The 26,373-nt window shown below is 34.6% G+C and overlaps 2 protein-coding genes across 2 annotated transcripts in view; one reads left to right on the top strand and one right to left on the bottom strand.

The window, feature by feature from the left end:
- Positions 1-4,339, bottom strand: part of LOC123550596 (apoptotic chromatin condensation inducer in the nucleus-like) — a 47,977-nt gene extending 43,638 nt beyond the window's left edge. Inside the window, 1 exon segment of the mRNA XM_053545464.1 lies at positions 4,181-4,339. Within this exon segment, the coding sequence (XP_053401439.1) occupies positions 4,181-4,318 (138 nt within the window). The 5' untranslated portion in view covers positions 4,319-4,339.
- Positions 4,340-14,608: 10,269 nt separating this feature from the next.
- Positions 14,609-26,373, top strand: part of LOC123550597 (VPS9 domain-containing protein 1-like) — a 38,744-nt gene continuing 26,979 nt past the window's right edge. Inside the window, exons 1-2 of the mRNA XM_053545467.1 lie at positions 14,609-14,765; positions 23,776-23,848. Coding sequence (XP_053401442.1) covers positions 14,673-14,765; positions 23,776-23,848 — 166 coding nt within the window. The 5' untranslated portion in view covers positions 14,609-14,672. The remainder of the gene's footprint in view (positions 14,766-23,775; positions 23,849-26,373) is intronic.

The following is a 26,373-nucleotide window of genomic DNA, read 5'->3' as shown; positions in this document are numbered from 1 at the left end:
TTCGTTTGAAACATTCCCAACGTTCAAGAAAAATGTTTGTTTCTGTATGTGGAAATCTGACATTATAAACAATAATTATAATTATTGCTCTACAAGATTAAGAAAAGTGTCAGCTTTCTGTTATTTTCCATTTTTTTTATTCAAATCCAACAAAAATCGGCCCTTTGATAAAGGGTTGAAGGTATGTGGTAAAATATTTCTTCAGGGAAATGAGCTCAAGTTAATTCATAATAATTAAGCATATCACCACATGCAGTCGCATGCTGTTTTTGCTTCAGAATCCCTTTAGATCAATCTCTGATCATCTAATTATCGCCACTTAACTAACATGTGACTGGCTGCATGCCCACTCATTTTTAAAGTTGAGGGTACATGTACCCCCTGCTTTTGCAAAATAGGGGTACACTTCAAAATTTGGGGGTACACTACATGGCAGATCTGAAAATTTTCTATTTAACTACTGAAATTTGTATATTATATGCTTTTTTTTTTGTTTTTTGTTGTTGTTTTTTTCATACAGAACTCTCGTGGTTGGGGTATAACAGATGAGATAATTTTAGAAAATGTAAAACGTTTTTCCAAAGTTAAGATAAGAAATTCTGAATCAAAAGACCCCTCCCTATATTATACTAATTATAAATAAGTTTTCAGCAAGGTTCATGTATTCCCGATTTCGTGAACGGAACACGATTCGTCCGAAATAATAGAGTCAACTGAAGACTGGTAAAATTCGTCCATCAATAATAAATGCCCAAACTATTACAGATATGCAATGTGTATCAAAATTGCAGTTAAATATCGAAAAATAAAATACTGTTAACCTTTTGCTGAGTTTATTAATGCTAAAATGCCTTTTTGCGTTTCGTATCCATTCTTTTTTTGCACACGACCCGTGTGACGTCCGACTAAAACATTTACCAAACCCCTCTATACAGCTGACAATTACGCCGAGAATTCGGTGATGGAAACGAAATTATAACATTCGTGGACCGGATCTGCGTTTTAGACCATACCAAACAATTGGCAAGTGCGTGATGAAATAAACAGCGATTTTGCAGCTGAACTGGAGTTCCGAATCTCTGCGTGCATGTGCCCCCAACAAGTGATTTTTATGCGTGCATTTGATATTTTGTACGTGATTCACGTACTGCAGTGCGTGAATGGGCATGATGGACTGGTAAACCCTTTGAACAATAAGTGTTATAGCTCCATGATTAACATGAGGTAATATGCTAATTACACGCTAATCGATAGTGGCAAAAACAAAATATCGATTGCTAACGACTGGTCGATATTTACAGGTATGGACGACAGCATAATACAGATAAATGTATTGATTTATACGGAGTTTCTACTCCCCGTATTAGACCTTCCTGTACGCACGCATCAAGTGTATAATATAGTTTGAGTACCATTAAATGCGTGTGTACTTTCAAATTATGTGGGAGAATTAATGCCTACCATGCTCTGTTACATGAAGCATCCAGACGATTCAGATTTTGTTTACGCTAGTAAAAAGTCATTGTATGCGTTTCTGTAATTTCATATATACGTTTTTATAAGCTTAAAAATTATCAGACATGCATATATGCATTATTTCAAAGCATAATTTATGCTAACACGCATCTTATCTGGAGCCCTGAACTTTATAAACTATTGATCAGGTCGGCATGACGTCACATCCGGAGCAGTCGATTATGCAAATTACCTTGGAGGTGAAAGCAGGACCTCGCAATTCGTAGCGAATTAACTAGCGGTGTGGGTTGTAATGTTTTTATTTTCAAAAAAAAAACAAATCAAGAGTCATCTTTTTTATTATATGCTTACCCAATGGTACAATCTATATATTTTTCAAAAAAAAAAGTAGGTATTTTTTTGTGATAATTGATTTTGTAGCATTTTAAAACAGGCTGGAAAAAGTGACAGATTATGTATTGTCAGCTCTTTGGCGCTACGGATCAGTTATGATTAACACAAATTCCCAAGCTTATTCAACATTTTCTCTGTTTGCATTATATTACATATTAAAATAAACTAAATATCTGAGAACATAACATTTTTTTTATTCAACTTCTTTGCTTAAAATCGTAGCAGTTGTTTATTTCATCTTTCAGAGAATCTTTCAAGTGTCTTGAAAAAGAGTTTTTGTTTGTTTGTTTTCTCAAGAAAGAACAGATAAAATAAATAAGTAAATTAATTTTCTGATTTTTTATGTCTTTTTAAAATAAGCTGATTTTCTAAATGTTTTAATGCTCTGAAATAAAATATTTTATATTGTTGCCATTTCCTGAAATATACTTTGTGCGATATATTTCATTTAGTTTATGTAAAATGCTATAATTAAGTATGAAAGTCATTTAAATAAAGTTAAAAACTTATTATATATGTAATCTTATTGCAGTCATTTTTTTTATTTTATATTTTTTTATTTTATTTATTTATTCTTTTTTTTTTGGAAGAAATGTCCTTCCAGCTTAAAATTAGTTTGGTGAATTGATTTTAAAATTTCAAATGAACTATATGTGTATTGATTAAGGTTTTTTTTATGTAGGAGCTCTATTAATCCCTTAGTCAGTTAACATTCAAATAACAATAATGTACATCTTCCAAATATCATAAGACCCTGAAGGCATACATCAAACGGATAAAACAGGAAATTACCATAAGGCCCCGAAAGGGTACATGAGAGGGATGAAACAAACAGGAAATCAATCTATTAATTAGTGATAGTCAAAACTGATTATCATTAATATACCACATACTGATTGGTTTCCATAGTGATCTATAACTTATGACTTGAATGAATGCTTTAATTTTATTATATGTGGAAGCAGTCAATTGTGACAGTCTAACAATTAACAAAAAATATGGATTTTGAAAACTACAAGGTATGGCTAAAATTATTCTAGACAAAGCGTGCAAATTATCGTTCACAGTTTTAATTAATTGACAATTTAATACAAAACAGAGATCAGCATTTTTCAGTATTTTCGTATTTTAGGAAGTCATCAGTTTATTGATACGTCCTGGCTTTTCGTAGAAAAGAAACTATGATGCAATTATTACATTGTATAATAATTATCATTTTATCTCCACGTGTAAGACAGTAGCTCTAGATGTCATATTACATTTAAAACAATTGTTTATATATATATATATATATATATATATATATATATATATATTATATATATATATATATATATATATATATATATATATATATATATATATTTATATATATATATATATATAAACCTTTGTGTTATAAATGCAGTTAAAGATCTTCTATTTTGATCCTAATACGCTTCGAGGGAGAAAAAAATCCCTTATCCAGTTTTTACGCATTATGTACTATTATGCTTTAAATTATGACACCTTTTATTAAATCTCATACTAATCAGAATCTAGGTAAGAGGTGTTGATTTAATTAAATTTGGCGTTACTGAATCACTTTTGACACCACAGTATAAGCTATCTGGCTTTCAGAACTGTTTTAATGGTAGGCTACAAAATAGAATCAGAAAAGTGAAACGAATTGAGAAACCTAATTAGATGAGCTAGATTTTCTGTTTTATTTATTTGTAAAGACCTCCGATTTTTTAAATTATAATTTTCATTCAGTCCGTCACAAATATGAGACCTTGTAGCTTACACGGATTAATGATGAATATCACGTCTGAAACCTAAAAAAGAAAGATTTCTTTCTCGATAGTGATTTCTCGAACATCATGCTACATTATAAATTCACTGACTTCTTAATATTGCCCAAAATTTTACTTTAAATAAAGAAAAATAACCAGCACTAAGGAAAACTTCATTAAACTGTCTTTTTCAATTACAATTTAGCGTTTGCTGTCACCTCCGCTTGTTGCTACGCAACGCGATACGCTGAAGTGCCCGGATATCCGACCTGATCAATCCGTTTTCAATCAGCAGTTGTCACCTATGCAAACACCAAGACAATCACATGTCTCAAAACAACCACTTCCAAATCCTAATCAGCACTGATTGCTGGAAAGTATGTAGATGGATTCATAGCATGGTGGGTTTCAGCTCAGATAACTTTATTATTGAATATATATTCTACGCTTCGGCCAAGCAAAGGGAATTAACTCGCTTTGTTTGAACACGACGCATGTCAAACGTTGTGTGTTGAGATAACTGTAAGATATATTACCGTTTTCAGGCGGTCAACAAGTTGACTTTTACTTCCACTTTTAGATAAACCCCTTTTATCACATTCTTTCTTCAAATCAACGACACGAAGAGAAGAAATTGGCTTTCCACCAATGTTTACATCTTCTTCGTCCGCCATTTTGCCTGAGTCTAGCTAAAACCAATGGAATTTCACGTACAATACCGTACATTAAATGATGTCACTTACTATGCTAACTTATCCATCTTTGGACAATGCCATTAATTGTTAAAAGGGGTGCTCACCAAAAGATAATGACTGAATGGCGAACAGTGAAGATCACGATCAGACTGCACAAAAATCCCTCACATACAAAATTGAACGAGTACCACAATCTGCAGCTCGATACGTATGTAACAACTATGGTCAAACAGGCAGTGTCACCCAAATGCTTCAAGATCTCAACTGGCAATTCCTTGAACAACGCCACGTAAAAAATCCCTAATTATATTTTTTTAAATTAAGTACAGTCCTATTGCAGTTGACCATAATCACCTCACACCTACAAGGAACATGAACTACTTGATCCCACAATCTCATATGCAATACCCCTGTAAACATGAAGTCATTGGGCCAACGACGGAAAACCGTCAAAGGATAATCGTTGTTGGGCCACTGTTGGCCCAACAATGATTAATAACTATTGTAAATACAGCTGTTGGGCCAACGTTGAACCAACTTTGAATTTCAGTCACAGATATCTCTGCATTGGCCCAGTATTGATTTTCAGAGAAAGACTTATACAGAGAAAACATCGTTGGCCCAACGTTGGCCCATTAAAAGTAATAATATAATAATTATATATTTTACAGGTGACTGTTTTATCACAAGCCCCTACAGGTACACTAGTTGTGTATGTGTAACATGCAATATTAAATTAATAATTAAATACTTTTCTGCACCAATTCGTAATCAGTTAAATTTAGGCTAATTAAACCTAAAACATATCTGCAGCCGTAATGACATTTTGGACTATTTCAAATCTACCTTGAAAAAAAATGTGACAAAAACACTACTAACTCTATAATAAATATCTAATTTTATACAGTCATAAAATGTTTACAATAAATCTGTTGAGTACTCCAGAACATGAACTCTCGTTAACCCGGGTTATGTAAGAAATCCCAGAAAATGTGGTTAATTTTACTCTCTAGGCCAGATATGTGAAGTAAAGAAACTATTATACATGTGATAGATCTAGATTTAACAAAAACCCGGTCTACCAGCTATAAACTGTAAGTAGAAGTTTTTGAATATTTTTTGATAAAGTTGTGGAATCTTGTAAACAGAGAATTTCTTAATTTTATCCTGTATGCAAGTAATATCCATGTGACTTGAACATACGTTAAATACTTTTATCTAAAGCTGGCGGATGGCACTTGTGTTGAGTATTAAAGTCTTTAAATAAAATAACTCATATTCTCGTTAATTCTACCATATTTTTCTCGGTTAAATACAGACAAAAATAAATTTCATACATTTTACGCAAGTTTATTTCCAGAGGTTTATGTGCATTTCTTTAGTTATATTGTTATCAATTTGACATTGATGGTTTAATCAACATTATGATTTTTGTTTTTTTTTACAGGGTGCTTTTCAAGAAAGTAATAATGGAGTGCCTAGCACTGTGGTGCACAAGAAAAAAAAGAAGGAAAAAAAGAAAGCAGCAACTTCAGTGAGAAAAGAAAACAATCAAACAGAACTTGGATATATAATGAGTTAATATACAGACAGTAATTCACTTTAGTAGGATTTAATCATTGACTGAAAAAAGACAAACATTTAGATTTATAAAAGGCTGGAATCAATATTTGACATGTTGTAGTGATGAAATATTCTGTTATATTTCTTCAGGAAAATTGCCAACAAGCTTTAAATAAATGTTAGATTTTTTGTTGTTAAACTTTAACAAAATCACAACTATCTGAAAATAAAATACGTACTAAATAATGCTAGTTTTAGTCGTTTTTCAGTTTTGTAATCGTTGGGATAGCGTTGGCCCAACGCTGGACCAACCATGATAGACGAAAAAATGCTGTTGGCCCAATGGAGGGCCAACGATAAGTGCTGGATACCAGTTGTTGGCCCAATGGAGGGCCAACGATAAGTGTAGGATTCCAGTCATTGGGCCAACGGTGTACCAACCGTTGGGCCAACGTTGCGCCAATTAGCAAAATGGCGTTGGGCCAACGTTGGAAATCTTCGTTGAGCCAACGAAGAGTCTACCGTTGGCCCAACGTTGGGCCAACGCATGTCTGCTATCTGGGACCATTCTAACTCCTTTTTCCAAGAACAATACGTTCATGGAACTGTATTCCCCTACACATACAGTCCATCCCCAGTTTGATTCTATTCACTGAGAGGCTGGCAACTGTAACCTTCCAATCTATATCTATGTTTTTAATCTTAGTATTTGCAGTTCTTTGTAACTTTGCACCTAATGAGCTTGCTCATCTTTTAACAGTCTGTCCCAGACAAAGCGTCTCCCAGTTATAATCAGAATTGATTGTTGGGTAGTATACAGTAGATCATGCATATCTACGTACACTGGTCGCATAAGCGGATTCAGTCGTGTCCAGCATGATAATGGTTATTATTTCAATTATGGGTTTGATTTAAATGATATCGATATGATAGACTTGTCCTAAAAGTTTTACTAAAACACTGTTTCCTAACAGCGCCTGCCAGTCATAATCGCTAGACGATTGTTCGGCAGTAGACAGTTGAAGTTGAAGTTGAAATCATATGTGTATTCATGTAGTTCAAATAGTTGTAAATTCAGTCAATGAATTTGTGTCCTTCATAATCTCTATCATATATAAGAATGTCTCTAGTCCTGACTGAAGTAACTTACAATATCTTTTATATTTTGACGGCCACATGTATCCTTGGATTCAGAAAAGGTAAAAAGGGAAAGACAATCTTTATTTAGGATGAGCTACAAATCTCTAAATGCAGCAAACTAGATATTTAGTTATTTTAATGTTGTTGTTTTTTGTGGGTTTTTTTTTTTTGAAATTTCTTGTTGTTGTTTTTTAGTATTATTGCCTCTGTACAGTTAGAAAAACTTCCATATGCCAAACAGAAAAATGATTTGAAATCAGAATGCCAGGTACATTTTTATAAAGACTAAAAATCCAGAAAATAAAGAATTCCACTTATGGCATATTTCTGAAGAGTTTGATTTTAAGGAACTGTGTAGTACGAATATTAGTAAAAGTATTGGATTAGATGATGTTAAGCAAGATTTTTAAAAGACGGTGCAGTTTTCTTAAAAATCATATTACTTACATTGTAAATCTGTCTATTCTGATGAATTTAAACAAGCTAGAGTTAAACCATTGCACAAGAAAAATCGTAGCTATTAACGGCGAGGTACGTGCAACGTTTTCAAAACGTGTGTGCAAAACTTAACAGGAGGAAATCTGACAGTTCCAAACAAGCATTGCATGACTACATTGGTTGCCGGTGAAAGCATGGACTGAGTTTAAGGTACTTTCTTTCATGCAAAGATGTCACATGGGTAGAGCACCTGCTTACAGAGTATGTTCCTAGACAATGTTTGAGATCGTTATACAAGAGCTGTCGGAGACAGCAATGCTCAACTATTCAACAACCTTGTCAACTGGATGAATACAAAAGTCGAAAAAAGGGGCATAATTTTGTAAAAATGCAAAACAGGATTATGGTACCTGCACAGTGCTTATCAGCTCATGACAGTGGAAAAGTGTGTGAAGTTTCAATCCATTCCTATTGGTGGGTACTGAGATACCAGCTTTCATATAAGAATTTACCCAAAAACTGCTAAGTTGAAAAAGGGGCATGATGTTGTAAAAATGCAAAGTAGAGTTATTGAACCTTAGCACCGCATGTCATGCAATCCTTTCTGATTAGTGGATACCGAGATACCAGCTTACATACAAAAACTTAACCAAAAACTGCTAAGTCGAAAATGGGCATAATTTTGATAAAATGCGAAGCAGAGTCATGGGACCAGCACAGTGCATCTCAGATCATGACTGTGTGAAGTTTCAATTCATTCCCATCAGTGGATAATGAGATACCAGCTTACATACAAAAACTTAACCAAAAACTACTAAGTGGAAAAAGGGGCATAATTTTGGAAAAACAAAATAAAGTAGAGTTATGTGACCTGCTTAGTGCATGTCAGATCATGCCAGTGAACAAGCGTGTGAAGTTTCAATCCATTCCCATTAGTGAGTACTGAGATACCAGCTTATATACAAAACCTTAACAAAAAAAATCTAGGTCGAAAAAGGGGCATAATTTAGTAAAAAGGCAAAATAGAGTTATGGAATCTGTGCAGTGTAAGTCAGTTTATCATAGTAAATAAGTGTGTGAAGTTTCAATCCATTCCCACAAGTGGTTACTGAGATACATACATACAAAAACTTAACCAAATTGGGACGCCGACGCCGACGCCGACGCCGACGCCGACGCACGGGCGAGTCCAATAACTCTACTATTCTTTGAATAGTCGAGAAGAATAGTCGAGCTAAAGATTCTGAATGTCGTTATGTTGTTCCATACAACAAGTGCAAAACATTTAATGACAGACGTTTCTGTACTATTGGTCCAAAACTGTGGAATGAAATGCCGTTAGAATTACCAAAAAGTAAATCACTTGATACATTAAAAATCTTAAGATACTGTATTTTAGAGACTTCATGGCATAGTTTTAATTGTTTTGATAATTGTTTTATATGCGATAACAGTAGCTGTTAGTTTTTAATTTTATGTGAGTTTTTACATTTCGTCATTAATATTTTAAATTTTGTTAAATCAAATGTACAACGCCACTGAATATGTCATTGTATAGAAATAGGCGTTTAATCAAATCAATCAGTTTAGGATTTTAGTTTTACTTTAGAAGTAGGCAATTATAGACCAGTGAGCATCCCGAGTGTAGTCTTTAAAATTTTAGAAAGGGCTGTTTATGTGCAATTAGAATCTTTTTTGGTACCTAACAATATTATGTATGAGTATCAGTCAAGATTCATAAAATCATACTCAACTAATAGTTGCCTTATACACTTACTGGATACTATTGAAGTGAACACCTCCAAACCCTGCAACATTTTCGTTATGTCGTGTTGGGCGACCTGTGGTTTTCCACTTATTTACTGTTTTAATGGTATGATCATGTTAGACCTTCAAAGCAGACCACAATATATTGTTTGGTAAATTAGAACTAATGGGAGATCAATTTCATGGTTTAAGTCATACTTATCAGGTAGAAAGCAAGTAATTAATATAGGTAAATCTCTCTCCAATGCTAATCCTGTTACACGTGGAGTGCCACAGGCCTCTTCGTGTTCTGTGCTATATTAATGATGTGGTAACAAGTATAGAGAGTGACTGTCAATTTATTTTATATGCTGATAATAGTACCATCTTATTTAGTCATCATGATCTTGAATACATTTCAGACAGACTTGGTCAGGTTTTAGAAACTTGCTCAGAATGGTTGGTAAACAAGTAATTATCATTACGTCTAGGAAAAACTGAATTTATTCTTTTTGGACCGAAACGCAGATTAAGTAAACAAACTCAACATGTTGTCAACATAAATTTCTGTACAAACAGAGTAGATGTTCAGATTTTAACAGAAAAAGATTATGTGTTCTGCTTTAATATAGTGTCATTTTGACTATCCATGTGTTCATCCTGGAATGAATGATTAATAAAATCTGTCCGAAGATCTTTTGGAAGCATAGAGTGCAACCAAGCAAAATAATAGCAGACTCGGTTGACTGAGTCTGTTCATGAAATGTAATGGAATGTAATACCTCTCATGCCCCTAGCACCGACTTTAGCAGAACTTATTGTATCATAGTGGTATTGAATGGACCTCATGATCCCAAAAGACCAGCAAATACAGCAACACTGAATCCAAGTACGGGGAGACGTTTTACAGCCGCCGCACGACGCTTCAAGTGCCGTTGTGGTAGTTAATAAAAAGAATATAATGCAACCAAACAAAATAATAGCAGATGGTCTGAAACATAAGTTACACATTTTGCAAAATAAGGTCATCAGATTCTTTGAAGGGTATGTTCCTAGGGAATCTATTACTAGTGAAGATTTTGTATATTTAAATATGTTAAATATTAGTAATAGAGTGAAACGGCTGAGATTAAACCATATGTACAGAGTGAATTATGATAAATGTCCATCTTATTCAAAAGGCATTTTTGTTTGTTTGTTTGTTGTTGTTTTTTTTTTGCTGTGAGGAAACAAAACATGATACCATGTCTAGTATATGAAACTTTGTTATACGAGACTGGAATTCACTGCCAGATGATGTTAAGAGTACAATAAATATTCAGAGGTACAAGTTGCTAGTTACAAAACACTTATTAAACAAACAAACGACTTACAGTACAAATGATTTTATATACTAGTTATTTTTTATGTGATACCTTTTTTATTAGATACTTATGATTGTGATAGCTTAATTGAATCATACTTTTAATAATTCCGTTTTCCACCAAAGCTTTGACCCCGGTCAACATTAGTTTCTTAGTTTTACTGTTGTCATTCTTTTTTATTTTTGTTATTATTGGACACCATTATAAATAAACTTTCAGCTTAATGGGTTATCCAAAGGTCCCTGGCATCCTAATAACATGTAATTCAAACATATTAAAGGTCCATTACTAAGGGAAAGTGAGTTGGCAATTTTTTTCATAGCCAGTGCATAGACTTCTGCAAGACACTAAATAATGAAGATTGACAGGTCAAAATTTACAGAAGGTCTTTGGAACTCAAAGAAATGTATGTGTATTATGTTGAAATTTCAATGAATCGACAGAATGACCCCCCAGGTCTTTTTAACTTTCTTCAAACTTCATAGAAAAATAATTGTACATATACTGCGATTTATTTCGAATTTCTACATACCAACTTTCATTTTCCAATAATATGAAATAGTTTCTGTGCTTTTTAAAAGAAATTAAAATGTTCACTTTCCTTAGTATTGGACCTTTAAAGGTATGCTTTTAGGCACAATATTATAAACGTACCAATCAATATGGGCGATATTTTATGATAATTAGTAATAATCTTTATAGATTTTGGTCCGTGGTTTTGTTCTTGCATTTCTTGTTATCAAGTGGTGTAGACCTAAATGTCAATAAATCAATAAATCAATCAATCAATCAATATTAACAGACACTTATCTGGGTTTATTTTACGTCCCTTTTGAATAATGATTGTTAAGCAATGAAGCTGCCAGTACCATTTTTCACGTCTTTGGTATGACGCGGCCGGGATCGAGCACCCGATCTCCAGCACTCAGTGGGTACACTACCATTGACTACTGAGGTGGTTACATAATTTTGTTTTTTCTTATACCATTTTTGATCCTATTTAAATACTTTGTCGATTTTATGAACAAAAGCACATGAATAAAATCGATATAGTGGAACTTCTGCAATGCTAGGTCGCATCTATTGTGCGCGAATGACAGTATAACTATTTTCAAATGCCATTTGTTACCTAAAACAATTCAATAATAAAATGAAGCAAAGGTTTGTACACAATATAAAAGTACTTGGTTGATATTACATAATACATTGAAAACAAAAAAGAAGATTTTAATGCGGAAGCGCAAGTCTTGTGACAGCTGATAAAAGCAATGCTACATTGTCAAAATAATTCAACTGTTCTATAGCATATCTTTTATTATAATAAGAATACAAGAAAAATTGTATTTGTGTCGACAACTATTCTAGTTTAAATTGTATCATAATAATGGATCTTCATCAGCGTTTTTCTACGGTGCAATTTCAGATTGGAACAGCTTGCCACATAAGATTAGGAAAACTAGAGAGAAAAAAAGTGGTTTTAAAAAGAAATTGGACAAAAGATGTGAAAAGATCCTTCGGAAGTATTGAACGCAGCTAAACAACGTAATAGCTGACTCGGTTTGGTTTAGTCTGTTCATGCGAGGTAATAAATTGTGCAACAGCACTCATGCCCCTAGCACAGACTTAAGCGGAATTCATTTACAGTAGAAAGGAACGTACCCCATGATCCCAAAAGACCAGAAAAAATAACAACAAAAAATGACACATGACGGAAAACCTGATTTGATATTTTATTACAGTTTTAAACTCCAGACAATATTATCTGTACATCATTTGTATTGTGATTCTTATTACGTCAGTTTCTATGATCATAGTTCTGCGATAGATATACTATTCATAAGAAATGTGATCCTAAGAATCCTTGCGATTATAAGGGCATTACGATGGTTAAAAGCACAACCAAAATATTTTCCTGAATGCTTTGAAATAGAATTAGTAAATGGTGTGAACCAGGGGGAATTTTCTATGATGAACAGTTTGTTTTAGAGATAAAAGATCTATAGCGGGCACTGTTTTCATTCTTCATTCCCTTATTCAGAAGGTATTTGCTAACAAATCTAAACTGTATTATATTTTTATCGACTATGAAAAGGCCTTTGGCACAAGTGATCCTTTATGGATTAAACTGATTAGAAATGATGTAACTTGTAAAATGATAAAATTTATTTATTCTTCTGTATTGTCTTGTGTCAAATTTAATGCAAATATGAATTTGTCAAGCTTCTGATATAACTCTTGGCTTGAAACAAGGGAAGCCATTTTCCCCTATGATTTATATCCTATTTTTGAATTATATTGAACAGTGCATCGGTCCTAAAAATGTCAAGCACTGACTTATCCTAATATTTATTATTTTTTGCTAATTATATTGTATTGATTCTGCTCGGGTCTATCATTTCTGTGCAAAATACAGCAGTATCTTTACGTCAAAACATGCTCCAATGTCGTTATGTGGCCTTCTTTTGACGTATGCCTCTGTCGTCCTGAAAATCCGTCGACAGTGTAATATATATCCCCTTTTCTAGTATTCTCAGAATTTCTCATTTTTTCTCGTTTTATCTTATAGTTGTCAAATGATATAGCTGGTCGGCGCTGTTGAGAAACAGTTGTTACAGAAATTTAGAATATTACAGTATTAAAAGTAAAAGATAAAAGGACAGTATACTATAGTTAAAATAGGACGGAATGGCAAAATTACATAGTGGCCACTGCTAGCCTCTCTGTAAAGATACTGAGTCTGGGGCTAGCCTTGACTGATGTGGGAAGGGATGGTTCTAGGGAAATAAGAGTTAGCAAAGTATTGAGTGCAAAAAATGAGGGATCAAGTAGTTAAGATTTCTAATGGGGGTCAGGTAACCTTGGCCAATTGTGACAGTGGGACCTTATTTTGTAGAACAAAAGCAGTGAACAGTTTAACCTGCGATACTGGAGGAATTTACATTGTAGGGATTTCAACATTTCAGTAACACTGCTTGTGTAGTTGTAATCATTCATTACGTACCTAGCTGCTGACCTTTGGACCCGTTAAAGTTTATAGATGAGAGATTTCTGCCAGGGATGCCACACACTTGAACAGTATTCTAACTGGGGGCGGACGTAGGTGGTGTATGCGGCTTGTTTAGCCTTTATGTTGCCTGTCGTCTTGACATTTCTCTGAATAAATCGAAGGGAAGAGGTTGCCTTAGAAGTTATTTTCTCTATATGTTGTGACCAGTTCAGATCATTGGTGATTGTTATTCCTAGATACTTAGCTGATGAGATGGACTTTAACTCTGTGGTATGTAACCTGTAGAGATAAACAATGAGACTTCTCTTCCTACATACTCTAAGGACTTCACATTTGTCAGGGTTAAATTCCATTTAATATAGAATATATCTCTACACTGCACCACGGTAATGAGTTTGGAATCAAATCTAAGTCCACGGGAAAATGAGAAACTCTTGGTCCATTTCTGACGTTGGGGGTGGTATCAAATACTGCATCAAAACAATTAAACAGGATAATTTTTGTAAGATCACACGGCTCTATCTAAAAGACAAGTGATTATTTTTTACAAAATTACACCCTAATACTTTTTTTTTTTTTTTGGAAGTGGTCAAGCTGTTATTGGGAATAAAAGAACCCCTAATCAAGGCCCCTGAGAATATTAGAAAACGGCATACTATCTATACCAAGAATACATACCAGCAATTAATACTCCAATACGGTTCAATGCATTTTCAAGCTGTCCTGAATGTTTTGAATCACAGCAGTAACTAGAACTCGAACCAATTTTTTGTCACATGAAAAATTGATGAAAAATAGGCCCATTCTCGCTTGATCCAGCGTTATATATTGTTCATGGTATATGAAGGCTTGGCCAACTGAATGTGTTGCACTATGTACGGTAATAAATACAGCAAAGACGATCGGTATCATACATATTATCACATTTATGGGCAGACAGATACGGTCAGTTACGGGAATTTCAGTTTTTATCCTTTCCCCATTTATATGCAGAGTTATCGTTCCTTGCACTTGAGAAAATGAGGAAAATAGTGATTTCCTGATACAAAATATTGTTTTTAAAGGTTTTTACATCATGTCGTCTCAGACAGTGCTTTCAGCCTGTCTTTCAACATTAATGAAAGATGTCTCAGAAGCACTGAAATTCGACAGGCAAGAAAGAAACGAAGTAAATCGATGTTTTTCTGTCATGCCATGGGGGTTTTCTCAAATTTGTAATTCTTGTACAGGTTGGGGATCGAAGCTATCAAATTTAGCTAATTTAGCTATTAATAGCTAATATAGCTATATATGGCTAAAAATTGAACAAAAGAACTGCACGTTTCCATTAATTGCTCTTAAACTGTTAATAGCTGCATATTAGTTACCGTATTTTCCCGAATTAACGCCCCCGGGGGCGTTAGTCCTAAATACAAGACCCGACATAACTCATATCACTTTATAAGTTCATTTTAATTGATATTTTACATTTTTTTATTTTCCGTGTTATGTCAGGTCTTAACGTTGAACTGAAATAACGTATAGCACAAAAATCGCTTCAGATTTGAATTTTGATCTGAAGGTTTTTAGACGACTTTCTGGCAAAAATGACTGAAACTTTCACATTGAGTATGAAGAATAATCATAAATGTGTTTTATGGCAGCAATTAAAAGTTATATTTTACCTCATTTGTTATCAATTAACCGATTAATTAATCCAGTATCCAATCCATTGAAAGTTTTGAATAGTGGCACGGTAATAACCAAGGGTGTTCCGGATGTAAACATGATTTGCATATTAGAATTATTTTTTGAACGAAAGTTACCTTTTCGCTTTCTGATACAGAGAAACTATAAATGTCAATAATCTTTCTATTTCCAGAAGAGACATTTAAAATTTGTAAGGATAAAAATAGAAAATATATATTTATGATGAAAAAAATCAAAATTACAATGAAAGTATTTGGCGGGAAATATTTTTTCGTCTAACGCCGATCAAATTTAATTGGTACTTTCAATTTCGAAACAAGATGGTGGCATGTCAAATATAAACATTCGATGTCAAAAAGATAAAGCGTCATTTCGCGGATAATAATTGATTGTAAATCATTTTAACCTTGCAGAATTGAAGCAAAGGTATTTTTGTTCCTATTAGGTACAAAGTTTACCGACTTTATAATGTTTTAGAAATTGATTCTATGCTACACTTCTTTCATACTTAGCGTTTAGACGTCGAAAAAGGCTTTGATAGTAAAAATGTAAAATGTCAGAATATTGACTGTTGAACGTCAAATGACAACTTTTTCACGTCTAATTATTTGGACTACCGGGGGCGTTACATTTTCCAAAGAGGGGGCGTTTATTTGAGGTAATTTTTTTTTTTTTTTCTTTTTTCCTCAGAAATTAAGAACATCGTTTAAACTAACTAGAAAGTGTTTCTATGTTGTTTAACCCCTCCAAAACGTAATTATTTGGCATCCAATTTAATGCAATGGATCTTTTATGCATTTAAATACGGTATTTTATGTATTCCATGTTTTGACATGCTCGCGACGTTATTACGTCATGACCCGAACAGCTGTTGTACTCTGATAACCTTTTCCTTAATTAGTACATGCGGGTAGATCTAGCTAATAGCCAATACACTTGTAAATCAACAATGGTCAGGCGCGCAGCTTATTTGCCGGCATTTAAGTTAAAAGTAATTAAAGTTGCTGAAGAAAAAGGTAAACATTTTGCAGCAAATTTGTTCAAAGTTGATAGAAAACGTGTGCGAGAATGGTGCAAAAACAAAATAACAATTGAGGGATTGGCGGCTACGCAAAAACGAGCCAAAGGAGCCGGTCGGCCAGTACGGTTTGCCGATATTGAAGAGAGACTTGTACAATGGTTTTTTGAAAGCAGGGAGGCTGGAGTTAGAGTCACCGGAAGAGCGCTTAAAGTAGAAGCATTGAGGCTTCACAGGGAATTCGGATCTCAGTCTTTTAAGGCGTCAAATGGCTGGTTCACTCGTTTTAAGAAAAGACATTGCATTACATTTCGCCGTACAACTCACATTCGTCAGAAAACCGTAGAAGTCACAAATGCCTTGGTAGATAAATTTTTGAAATACGTCATTCGCATGCGACGTCTACGTGACTATTCTGATATGGACATAGGTAACATGGACGAAACGCCTGTATATTTGGAGATGCCAGGCAAAAGTACCTATGCAGTGAAGGGCGATAATGAAATATCCGTGACCTCTACTGGCGGTGAAAAGGAGAAATATACTGTTACACTCGGAGCGTATGCGGATGGAACAAAATTGGCGCTTCTAGTTCACTTACCTGGAGTTAGGCCGCTCAAACAACAGGACATTCCATCGGGCATTGTAGTGTATATGTGCGACGCGGGGAAAAAGTCGTGGGCTACAGAAGACAGTATTCTCTTTTGACTGCAGAAGTTGTGGGGAAAAAACAACATGAGTTGCCGTATGCTTGTTTGGGACGCTTTTCGTGGTCACTTGACACCTGTTGTTAAGAATTACTTGTGTGTGAATTGCAACACCGATCTTAGCGTGATACCGGGCGGTTGTACTTCAATCTTACAGCCAGCAGATGTTTCCTGGAACAGACCTTTCAAGTCGAAAATGGCTGAATTAAACGACACGTGGCTGTTTGAGGGAGAGGTTGAAAGGACTGCTGGGGGTAATTGCAAACCACCGCCAAAGCCACTCGTACTGAAATGGATAAAAGAGTCATGGGCTTGCATTACCCCAGACATCATCCGCAAATCATTTAAGAAATGCGGTATCACTTCAGCCCTTGATGGTTCAGATGATCATCTATTCCAGCAGCAGTCTGACGGGGAGCAGGATTTGGAGGATAGCCAGCCGTTCGAGGGCTTTTCCCAAGACGATGTTGACATTGGGGAACAGGTCATCTAAAATGTTATGTCGGCGAATTCTAGTGAAGTCGTCCTGTCTGAGAGTGATACTGACAGCGAGCACTCGGACGTAACCGACTGTGACAGTCCAGGGCATTAAAGTTTTAATGTCACCAGCTGACATTACACAAACCGTTAGGCGTTATCAGTTTGATGTATAAACGTTTGTGTTAACCGTTCACATATTTATTGTTTTGATAATTGGATACTTAGTGGTATACTTTATACTTTCGGTACAGGGGCTGTTTGTTTTGAAAAGTGTGTTTATTTCTTAATAAATTGGATATTTACCTTTGAATTACTTATTTTGTGGACTTATAAAAATGAGGTAGGTGATTTTTTCCGTTCTTGTTGACTTTTTTCCCTCCAAAAAGGGTGGGGGGGGGGCTTTAATTAGAGGGGGGGCCTTAATTCGGGAAAATACGGTACTTGCATATTATCTGAAGTTGGCATTTGTAACATTTTAGAGAAATGAAATAAATTAGATCTATTTACCGATGCGTTTTTTCAGAAATAATTTCAATTTATCCTTGCATCGCACAATCTGTGACAAAGTAAATTATCTGGTAAGTACACAAAACAAACATTATTTTTCACAGTTTTGCTAATTTTCAGCTCTTCTTTCCTAAGCACCCTTAATTTAACACATCTATGAAAATATGTTCAGAAAGTTGTGATTTGTGAAAGATCTGTGATATCACACAACATGTTTTATAGCTGGCATGTATAATGTGTAACCAATCCAAGGGAGGTGAAAAGAATTGAATGAAGATTTAAACTTGCACATTTTTCATAGAAATTCAATGCAATAATACAGTTACACATGATTTCCTCCTACCAGCTTAATGCCATATATAAAAACTGCATGGTCATCACATTGTTGTTAAGGCCGATTCTGATTTTATCAATTTCATCAAACTTTTATCAAATTTTACCAATCTTAACTAGATCTAAATTTTAAACAAGTTAAATTCATGGTTAATAATATAAGAACAAAGATAATTTATATAAAAAGAATAAAATCATGATAAAGGAAATATCAAAATATCAAATACATGTATTCCGTTAAATTAAAGTTAGGCCAGCAGTGTATATATGTAGTAGGGACCTATGGTGGCATAAACAACACCCAGTCCAAGAAAACAGGTACTAGAAAGACGCCACCATAGGAAAATCCAGTTGTGATGATGATCAGTAAACATACAGACGGCAACAGACAATGGTAAACAAACAACAGGTAAACAGGTAAAGTTTAGGTAAAAACTCTCGCGCGTAATTTAGACGTCAGGTACACAGGATTCGCGTGTAAAACTTTTATTAGTCCATAGTTTTGCTCCAAATTTTTGGTATCGCTAAAGAACGTATATAGCTAGAATACAAGGGTATTTTTAGTACAATACTAACATAAAAATAAGCAAAATTTCATAGAAACGGCCGAATTTTGATAAAATCAACTTAAATTTCATACAGCGCGATCATAAATATCTTTTCTATATAATGGGTAAAGTAATTAATACCGATATAATCATTAAATTCAGACTTTAGGCTAGAAAGTGCAAAAAACAGATCTGAAAAACATTAAAAAATGACAAAATGACAGCAATTTAAAAACATAGAGTAAAATGGTATCGGTAAAGTACATTGAATGTATTAGAGTATATGGAGTAAGCATATTTATCGATATGACACAATTATGCAGTAGGCATGGCGTGTAATCTATAAATAACCTGTGTACTTACAACAATCGGACGTATATAAATGGCTCTTTTTAAAGGTGTTTTTAAGTTTTAATGTTAATAAAATAAAGCTTAGAGTATAGATACAGTTCATGGTTAGTGGCAGTTCTTCTCTGGCGTTTCATGAGTGTAAGTAAGTAATAGTTATAGTATGTGTGAGAGTGTGTTACCAGGATATATCAGAGCTAGGGGTACATCGAGGGTATTTTTCTCTGCACATATCGTCGAGGCCGGTAGGCCGAGACAGATATGTGAAGAGAAAAATAACGACATATTATAACTGTTTTATCGCATAGTTTATCATTAAAATTTATATATTATTTTCATTTAAATTTGTTTTTATTATTTTTACTATTTTGATTCCCTTTCTGCGCCTCGCTGACTGAAACACTAAAACTTCTGTTTTAGAAAATATGTTCCCCAGATAAAAGTACCCAACAAATTTCTGCATTGGGTTTAAATCTTTGCATTTCATTGGCCAGACATATTGTAAAACTTGTTGTTTTGTTTGTAAAAAAAATCAAAGAAAAAGAAACATTTGAGAAATCTCAGAATTTCATATATTTCATGTATTTCTGAATTTGGCAATAACTATCAAGTTTTTGAAATATGCTAGTTTATTTATTCTTTTACTTTATAAATGTAGGTGTTTGTGACAATTCTTTCTCTGTGAACTGTAAATTGGAGCTAAAATCATCTTTTCTTTGAAAGGAAAAAATTATACTCCCTTGATAGGACCTCAATAGAGAAAAAGTGTTCCGATATATATCGGAACAGTTTTACTGTGCTGATATATATCGGAACACTTTTTTTCTTATGAAACTCCATAGAGATTTCCGTGTTGATATATATCGCAACAGTTTTGTAAGATATCAGCACAGTTTTGTAGTAGTAATGTGTGTTACTATGTATAACATGCTGCAAAGATCAAAGGAAAATTGCCGCACTATGCGATAAGAAAGGTAATTGTGGCTGTTACTCTGGATGATAATGTTTAATAAATTTAATTATATATCTCATAATCTATTCAATATTTTGGCAATTTAGACAAAATTCAGGGGGATACAACAATTAATACATTGCAAAAAACAATAAAATACTCCAGCCAACACCCAGACATGTTCCAAACTAACACCCGGGCTTTGAATTAAGGTCCTCTTTTTATTATTGCATATTGATCTAATTCTTTGGAATCAATCCAGGCATCGACCTGTATTTGGCAACGGGTCTCAAAATTCAAATCTTGCTGGGTCTACGATTGATTAGTTTGGCTGGAAACAGTCATAACTACACAGCGCGGCGTAAACAAATAAAAATGAATAAAACAAAACAAAACAAATCACATTGTTGTTAGGCTAAGACAAGTTGTTTTTGTGTTCAGTGTTTGTGTCAACAATAACTAACTGACATTAATTGCAATTAAACAAAATTGTGCATACTTGTAGCATAAGCTAAACCATCAAAATTTTATGTAATATCAAAATACTTTGAAATAGATCTAGTAATGGGCAGAAAACTACCATTCAGGGGATGTTAAACTTTGATTCAATTTACATTGGCCTTAAAGTCACTCTAGGTGTTTAATGCAGGTTATTGTGGTTACTGGCACAACTGGGCTTAATTCTCCAATTAAACAAAGCAATTAACAATAACTGCAACGGTAAATGTTGTACTTGATTGATCAATTCTGTGTAGAAAATTGTGTGAAATAGATGGACACAGTGACAGGATGCTCGTGTTAAAATTATGAGCAAGGTTGAGAAAAATACACATTTCTTTTATTCACTTTTTAGCCATATGTAGCTATATTAGCTATAAATAGCTAAATTAGCTAAATTTAATACCTTCCCCAACCTGTTGTATGCTGCTTTCTCCTTGATTTGAGCCTCTTAAATCTTTTAAGGGTGTACATATTTTTGTAAACCTGTTTCAATTAAATAATTTTTGTTTGTTGTTACAAAAATATTTGCATTTAACAATGAACATTAAGCAGTTAAGAATTACAATGTTATCATCTTTTATGCATGGAAGTGGCTATTCCTACGGTCCCGTATGAATAGCCGCACAGGTTATTCCTACGGCTCTCCCGGAAGAATAGTGAAATAGCCCGCAGGTGTGGCTATTCCTACGGCCCTAAAGACAGTTTTGTATGTCCATCTTGAATTGCATTGTACTGAATTAATTCCAATGGTATATTTTCGAACAAATTGTTTACTTTTCAGTATCACATCGAGAGAACAGGAAGTGATTTCGAATATAGGAAAAGGCTAATTTATGTCTATGTGTATTATTGTTGTCATCGAATGATATATATGTATAGATATATGCAACAAATCAATGAATTCAATGAATGTAATGATAATAGTGTGAGTAATAAATATGTCATTATTCTAAGTTTACATCATGTTTTGAATATCATGTTACACGTTGTATGTTCCTTTCTCGGTGATAAGACCTCCCCGAGATATGGCCTGGATGTAGTTTAATACAGCTATTCAACTGGATAGAGTTGAAAGCTGTCATTTAACTATAATAAAATGTGCTTTAAATTATGTAACTAATACACTATGTGATGGCAACAATATTGCTCAATTGACATATAAATTAGCCTTTTCCTATATTCGAAATATGATACTGAAAAGTAAACATTTTGTTTGAAAATATAACAGTTGAATTAATTCAGTACAATGCAATACAAGATGGACATACAAAACTGTCTTTTGAGCCGTAGGAATAGCCACCTGCGGGCTATTTCACCAATCTTATGGGAGATACGTAGGAATAGCCTCACAGGCTTACGGGACCGTAGGAATTGCCACTTCCTTTATGCATATATGTACTTTTTTGCACGAGACCGAATGAGGTCAAACTCCACATCATTTTAAAACTTTCTCACCGATTTGAGCCCTTTGTTTGGTAGGTCAATAAGTGTCAATGTTTACGCAGTCTATTTCCATAAAGCAAATTTCTATCAAGATTGAATTCTTGTTCACTCGTTACAACAGTTGAAATATGCTCATGATGCTTATAATTTGAAATTTGGGCTCACAATATTATCCACTGTGTAATTTCCTTTTGAAATAAGCAATTTTTGATGCAAAATATTAGAACAGATATTTACTCAATTCTTCAGTGGTTTCATGACTAATATTTTCCAAGGCATTTTAATATGTAAATGACACAAGTTTCTGATGGAAGAACATGCTACATGAGCATGAATTTTACTAAAACACAAGGGCTCGAATCGATGAGAAAGCTAGAATCGACGAGAAACAGGCATACAACAAAACTTGCTATATCACATATCAAAGTCATAGTCCATTCAGACCTTGCTGTTTCATTTGAACCAGTATGTTGTTGTAGCAGTTCTCGTATCGGGTGGCCTCGGTAGATCAGTTGGTAGAGCGTTGGCACGGTAAGGGTTGAGGTTTGAGTCGGGGTCGAGGCTGCACCTTTTTCCCTGAGACTGTTACATTTTGAGGTTCTACCGAGATGTTCACCCTTAGAGCCCATGCAAGGCGAAGCAGTTTGGCTGGGGGGTGCATCTGAATTCGGTTAACAGTCTACGGCAGACATTGGCAAGGAGTGCCATGTCTCACAATAAGAGGGAATTAAGGTGTGTAGCGGTTCTCGCATCGGGTGGCCTTTGTAGCTTTATTGGTAATGCGTTGGCATGGTAAGCCGAAGGTCCGAGGTTCAAGTCCCAGTCGAGGCCTCACATTTTTCCTGAGACTGTTACATTGTTAAAAAAAATACTCCAACATGTATAAATGTCCTAAAATGAACCACAAAAAATGGTATCAAGACATTATACTTCCAGGACGACACACCCTGGGACTTAACTCCTCAGGCTCTGGGTCATTACACCCTGGGTCTCGGGGGTTAGAATTCAACAAATTTTTGCATTTTCAAATTTTTGCGAGTATAAAAAATTTCAGCTTGCAATTTCCAACTTTGTTCATTAGTTTTAGGCAGAAACAAGGCTCTGACCTCCATAACACTACCGGTAAGCGTGTGTAGTACAAAACATGGTTTTTCCATCAAATATTGTGTGCGCACATACCAGTAGTTACTGTCATTAAATGTGTATTTACAGCAGATTGAAACTGAAAGTTAATGAAATGAAAACCGTCGTAATTTCTACTTGAGAATTTGCACTTGCAAAATTTTTCAAAATGTACTTGCATTTTGCGAGTATGCGAGCTTAAATTCGAACCCTGGGTCTTTACTCCTCGCTTGTGCTATAAATTGCTGGTCAGTAAAATTGATGTAAATTAGATTTTGGAATACATTCACTGTGCATTAGGAGTTTTAGTCTTAACCATGCCTTGTGCACCTTAAGCTTAGTTATGTGGACTACAGTTAGTGGTTCCGTGGTATTTCCCATCAGAATCATTGAAAGTACGCCGATCTTAACAATTTTCATTGCTTCAATGTTGAAAACAATTATTTGACAACATACAAGTAGAAGAATGTTTCTCAGTAAAAAATTTAATTATTCCGTGGAAAATCACTTTAAACTGTAATCTGTTTCAGGATGCATACAAGAAGTATCTGGAATGTGTGCTTAGAGTATCTACTGGTCTTCTCAAAACTCTCTATACAGACGGTAAATATTTATACAATTCTTACATGCATGGATAAATCAGTTTGGTCAGATCAATATATCGAGGATAAAAGTTTTGACTTTTATTTTGGCTCTCCCCTCTCACTAAGTTTTTTAGCTCGACTATTCAAAGAATAGGTACAGCTATTGGACTCGCCCATGGGTCTGCGTCCGATTTGGTTAAGTTTTTGTATGTAAGTTGATATGTCAGTACCCACTAATGGGAATGGATTGAAACTTCACACACTTGTCCATTGTCATGAGCTGATATCTATCGTACAGGTTCTATAACCCTGTTCTGCAATTTTACAAAATTATGCCCCTTTTTTCGACTTTAATATTCATTCAGTTGACAAGACTGTTGAATATTCGAGCGTTGCTGTCCTCCGACAGCTCTTGTTTTACTGGGGAGGGGTAGTGGGCACTGTATGTCTGTTGGTATTTATGTCATACATGATAAAAAGTATTTGACCTGTAGTCATTAAACATCAAAGGATTGTTATTCAGCAATATGGACCCAGTTAAAAAGAAAACCTTCTTCTGAATGACTTTCCTTTATTTTGTTGAAGTATTTCATTATATTTTTAGCTGGAATATACATAGTATATGGAGGGCTATCCTACTCAACCTGGTGTCGGAGCCGGCGCCCCCCTATGTCAATACCTTGGTTAAAGTTTTGGTGCACTTTCTCTTATTTTCTCTTTAGCTCTGTAACTACTTGATGGATTGTTTCAAACTTAAAAAAGTTATTCCTCATTATCACCCACATCATCTGGCATAAGGGCCATACCTCTAAATCAATTTTTCATGAATTATTGCCCCTTTGAACATAGAATTTCATGTTAAACTTTTGCTGCACTTTCACTCTATCTCTGTTATTACTAAATGGATTTGATTCACACTTAAAAAAATTTTTGTTCACCATTATCACTTATATCATATGACACAAAGTCCATAACTCTGGCACCAATACTTTATGAATTATGCCCACTTTTTAATTAGAATTGAAGCTTAATTTTGGTACATTTTCACATGGAACACCATATCTCTGTAATTACAGAAGAGATTTAATTCAGACTTAAAAACAAATCTGGCACCAGTATTTCTTGAATTATGCCTCCTTTTACATAAAATTTCAGGTTAAAGTTTTGATGCACTTGCACTCTATATCTGTTATTACCAAACAATTTGATTCAGACTTTAAATAGTTGTACGACATCATCACCCACATCATATGAGGTTTATTAGAACTGCTTTATTTAACCAACATTTTGTGTTTCAATACATTAATTACCACATCTGAGCGTGCCCGAGCTATCACCCTTTCGCAACCAACCAGCTATCTTTAAACGCTCATGTGCATTTGCGAACATACTATTTGTCTCTTTGTGTTTTTGATTTGCGCCTTTCTGGTTCTTTAGACTGTTCAGGCGGCTTTGAACCACCCGATCTATTACGACATATTTGTCCATTTCGTGCCGAAAACAAGTTTTCAGTGCAACGATTTACTGCGCATGATATATTTACTATAACACCGTTTGGCTGCCTCGATACGACCAGCGTGGAAGCTGAATTTTCTGATAGCAGGTGCTTTTTTGCAAAAGGCCCACAAAGGTAAGGTATTGTCTGCGGATGTATTACGTTTTTTAAGCAAGGTTTATGCAAAATTGGGAAGAAATAAAACGTTTGCGAATGATTAATGATCGAAATTCGGCTTTTTATTATTTTTAAGGCTCCAAAATTCATGTGCCCATGGACAAACGCTCTGGAAAAATCTGTTTGTCCGGCGGCAAAAACTCCCAAGTTGGGCATGTCAGGCATAGGTGTTTAATTTGCGAGTTGCACCCCTCCTAGCCCCCTGCCCCCCCCCCCCCACCTTCCTAAAAAACAAACTCTTGAAGATGTTTTGTGCCCCCCTCCCCCAGAAATCTTGGCGGGAGGGGGCACTTAGATTTGCCCATGTCTGTCCATCTATCTGTCAGACCTCACAGGATTGTTATTCAGAACGTGAAGTTGTGCAGCTCAGAGCTGGTGTTTTAATTGGGATTTTACAAATAAAGCACAGAGTTATGGCCCTTGACTTAGACAGTGACAGGCATGGGGGCACCAGTGTCCTATGCACACACATCTAGTTTCACCTGCAATTGATAATTTGAACAGTACTCAGTAACTTGATCAAAAGGAAATGTAGAGACAGCAAACACCTCGAGACCTGAAGAGATCTGAATCAGTCAATGTTTTTTTTCCCACAGATTTGGGAATGGGGCTGGGGCCTTTACAATTTGGGAAAAATGCACTGTAAAGCACCTGAATTGGGAATTGTTGAAAGTCATATTTTTATTAAAATATCACAAAAAATAAAATGGTCATGAAATTTATCATTGTGCATTAAGTTAACAAATTGTCTTGTGTTTGAAATGTTAAAGGTTTCATAGGTACAGTCTTGTTTGAAAAATTGGAAAAAAAATAGAAAAAAATAACTTCGGAAATTTTAGCTTTGAAATTGGGGAAAAAAACATACTATTTAC

The sequence above is a fragment of the Mercenaria mercenaria genome, chromosome 6 (assembly GCF_021730395.1).
Source record: "Mercenaria mercenaria strain notata chromosome 6, MADL_Memer_1, whole genome shotgun sequence".
Classification (NCBI taxonomy): Eukaryota; Metazoa; Mollusca; class Bivalvia; order Venerida; family Veneridae; genus Mercenaria; species Mercenaria mercenaria.
This window is presented reverse-complemented; position numbering and strand designations above follow the sequence as displayed.